At 52.6% G+C, this 3,827-nt stretch overlaps 1 protein-coding gene across 1 annotated transcript; it reads right to left on the bottom strand.

Annotated features, from left to right (window-relative positions):
* Positions 1 to 1,828: 1,828 nt before the first annotated feature.
* Positions 1,829 to 2,931, bottom strand: LOC146436767 (mas-related G-protein coupled receptor member H-like). The gene is made up of 2 exons (XM_085063893.1): positions 2,847 to 2,931; positions 1,829 to 2,629 (listed from the first exon to the last, which is right to left on the bottom strand). The coding sequence occupies exon 2, from the start codon at positions 2,577 to 2,579 to the stop codon at positions 1,923 to 1,925; it is 657 nt and encodes a 218-aa protein (XP_084920019.1). The 5' UTR covers positions 2,580 to 2,629; positions 2,847 to 2,931; the 3' UTR covers positions 1,829 to 1,922.
* Between the last annotated feature and the right edge of the window lie 896 nt (positions 2,932 to 3,827).

The following is a 3,827-nucleotide window of genomic DNA, read 5'->3' as shown; positions in this document are numbered from 1 at the left end:
CAAATGTGCATGCAGTTGTTTCTAGCCAGGGAAGGAGGAAGAGGAGGTGACAACATGTGAGGGAAACAACATGGAGACACCAAGGGCAGTGCAGAAGGTGAGGGAGGAGGTGCTCCAGGCACCAGAGCCAAGTTTCCTCTGTAGGCTGTGGTGAAGACCATGGTGAAGCAGGATGTCACCCTGCAGCCCATGGGGTCCAACAGGGTTGCAGAAATCCACCCACAGCCCATGGAGGAAGTGCCCCATGCCAGAGTGGGTGGGTGCCTGGAGGAGGCTGTGATCCAGTGGAAGTCTCAGTGGAGAGAGAGAGCCCTTGATTCCCAGCTGGAGCAGCCTGTGCTTGGAGGAGTGCAGCCTGTGGACGAGGGAGCCACAGCACAGCAGTTTGGGAGGACTGACTGCCCGTGGGAGGAGCTCACATTGCAGCAGGATTGTCTGTGCTGCTGCTGTTCCTGAGTTTGGAGCTGCACTGGAGGAGTTCCCAGAGATCTCTCTCCTGTGGAAGAGACCCCATGGCAATGCAGGGAAGGACCTCTCTCCCTGAGCAGTAGAAGATCCTGGGGATGAGCTGACCCAAAGCCCCACACCCTGCCTTCCCTGCACTGTTGGTGGGAAGGAGGGAGGGGGCGAGAGGAAAAACAGTGTCTTTAAGGGTTTCTTTTACTTCTCATTATCTTCCTTTAACTCTGTTAGTAATAAATTCAATTTGCAACTTTAAGTGGAGCCTGTTTTTCCCTTGAAGTGTTTTCTCACTGTCCTTTATTTTGACTCATGAACGCTTAACTGATTTATTTTTTCCTCCCCTCTTCCCCGGATGTGGCAGGGGAGAGAACAAGCAAGCAGCCGCCATAGGTGCCTGGTGTTTGCTGAGGCTGAAACCACGGCAGACACTCAGGAGGATGTGGATGCACAGAAATTAGTCTGAGGAAAGTGATGTTTAGGTATTAGATAAGTTTTAATGACTATATATGGTTATAATGGATAAAACCCCTGCTGTAAAGTCTCACCTCAGACATAGAACCATGAGAGATCCTTCTGTGTGTCCTGTGCAGGTAAAGAATTCCTGCTTCCTAATGATTCCCATGGTGTTAGAAAGTTTATTCCAGCCCCTTTTGGTATCGCTCCCCATTCCTATTTCCACCCCACTGCCCATCCCATCCCATCCCATCCCATCCAGCAGCTTTCCCGGCCTCTCCCTGGCTCTGAGCACAACCTGTAGCTCTGCTGCTCTCCAGTGAGGACATTTGGGATCAGCAGCATCCACACCCTTCCTGACCCCTCCTGACCCCTCTGACACACCCAGACTCCCCCCAGGGCCACCTTCCCCCCTGACAGCCCCACTGCTGCCCTGCTCCAGCCGGGACCAGGGAGATCTTTGCTGTGCCACTCAGAGAGCAGCTGGGAAGGGAATGCTGAGCCCCTGGGCCATCCTGCCCATGCCGGCTGTGCCGCTGCCATCCCAGCTCTGGGCACTCGGGATCATGTTAGCTGCAGGGAGCACAAGCCATGCCTGTGTCCCCTCCCTCCCTCCCTCCCTCCACCCCCATTCCCGGCTGGCAGCAGGAGCCAGAGGAAGGCAGCAAGCGCTGGCAGACGGGGTGAAGGCAGCTCAGGGTTCAGGATGCTGTTTATTGATATCAGACTGCAGTGGGATGCAGGAACCAGGTGCCAGGGGGATTTTTGGGATCACAGCTGTGTTGCAAAATATTCCCTTGGGGGAATAGTGTTTTAGGACCTGGGAGGGAGGAGGAAAGCCATGCTCCAATGTACTCCTTGCAGAGCATCCCTCCCACATGCACCTGCTCGCTTCTACTGCAGGAATACAGTGTGGGAGGGAGATCCTGTGGATATTTATTAATCAGGTGACTCAAGGAAACCCTCAGCCTCTGTCCCAGGGTCCCTCAGCAGTGCAGTCAAAGGGATCAACAGGCTAAGACCACTGTGTCTGTGGTGGTGTCTTTTTTGCTGGCAGAGTTGTCTTCCTGCTCCTCAAAAACCCTCTGGAGAGATTCCCTTAGGGACCCCACGGGGCAGGTCCTCAAACACCTCCCCACCAGGAAGTAGATGAAGGGTTTGTAGGTGCTGTTGATGCAGGTGAGCAGGAAAAAAACCTGGAAGGACACAACAATGTAGCCGAGCTGGTGCAGGAAGTTCCAGATGGTGAGGAGGAGAGTGAAGAGCAGAATGAGGAAGATAACAATGTCACGCTTGTTGAGTTGCTGCTGCTGGGAGCCACATTTTGCCTGAATGAAGTTGATTGATCTGGAAATGACGTCGGGTGCAGCAAAGAGGAGCAGGATGAATGCAAATGTGGAGATGAGAGCCACCCGACATTGCTCCTGCTTGTTTGATGGACACAGGGAAGTCACCGTGGGAATGACAGTGATGAGAGTGAAGAAAGCCCAGAATTCGACACTGTGCACCACCCACAGCAGGCGCTCTGGAAGGCGGCAGTGGCAGAAGCCCTGGTACAGCTTGTACATGCCCATCCCAATGCTGGTGTCTGTCAGCCGCCACAGCCCCCAGTAGTAGGAGACCACAGACATCTGGTAAAGGAAGCTCAGGTACACCAGGGGCATGATAGTGGAGCAGGACACTTCCTCCACCAGGAAGAGCAGGGTGGAGGGGACTGTGAAGAGGAGGAAGAAGAAGTCGATGACAGCCAGATTAAAGATTTTGATGTTAGGGTCTTTCAGTCTGAGGAGGCAGAGGACAGCCCCATTCCCAGCCAGCCCACAGAAGCAGATGAGCAGTGTGACACTGTGTATGGCCATGCTGCTGACATCTATTTCACATGGATCATCCTCTTCAGTGGGTGAGGCAGGAGGGGGGGTGACAGTGCTCACCTCCATGGATGGACGCTGGGCAGGTGGTGGGATGAGGCCCCTGGCTGTGGTCAGAGCGGATGGGGAGTCAGTGCTTGGAGAATCCCAGGATGGACCATGCAGCTCCTCAGCAGCTCCGTGCAGCAGGAAGGATTCAGTAGAGAGCAGTGAGATGTGCAGGGGAGGAGGGCAGTGGAAATAGTGGGGTGGGAGAGGGAGGTGGGACGGTTGGGATGTTTGGCAGGAGAATGATTAAGAACACAGAGAATAAAAATTTTCAGCTTCCCTGAAGCAGTTGAAAGACCAGCTGGACAAAAAGATAAAAGGATGTAAAGGTGTGGACAGAGAAGGATAAACGTGGGTGGAACCAGTGGAGAAAGAGATAAGGAGGCCTCCAGTGCTTTTGGGACAAGTTCTGTAACAAGAAGCAACAGCACATGGCCAAAGGAAAAGTTCAAGGAGGGTCACCTTTAATATTGCAGCATTCAGTGAATACTGCAATCCTGTACAGTGAATACAGTGAATACATTCAGTGATGATTATTTATTTGGAAAGAAACACTTTTTTATTACTTTGAAAGATTTTAATGGATAAAACCCCTGTTGTAAAGTCTCTCCACACACAGAAAAAGGAGAGATCCTTCCGTATGACCTGCACAGATAAAGAATTCCTGCTTTCTAATGTGTTCCATTGTGTCAAAAAGTTTTTTCCATCTGATTTCAATACCAAGATACAGAAGGGAAGCTCAGGGCAGAGGGAGGAGCTGGGGAGGGCACTGCAGTCACTGGGAGAGGGTGGCAGGAACAGAGCAGCTGCTGGAGGAGAGGCAGGTGGGGTAGGGAGGAAGGCAAACATTGCACTGACCTGTTCAGTGTGGGGCAGCAGCAGGCAAAGGGTGTCTGTCCAGATCAGTGGCAGTTCCCAGCATCCCTTCCTCCTTTGGGGTCCACATCCTAATGCAGATCCTCGTGTAGGATTTGGATCCGCAGGATTAGATCGGTT

The sequence above is a fragment of the Lichenostomus cassidix genome, chromosome 5 (genome assembly GCF_008360975.1).
Source record: "Lichenostomus cassidix isolate B80296 chromosome 5, HeHo_3.0, whole genome shotgun sequence".
Classification (NCBI taxonomy): domain Eukaryota; kingdom Metazoa; phylum Chordata; class Aves; order Passeriformes; family Meliphagidae; genus Lichenostomus; species Lichenostomus cassidix.
This window is presented reverse-complemented; position numbering and strand designations above follow the sequence as displayed.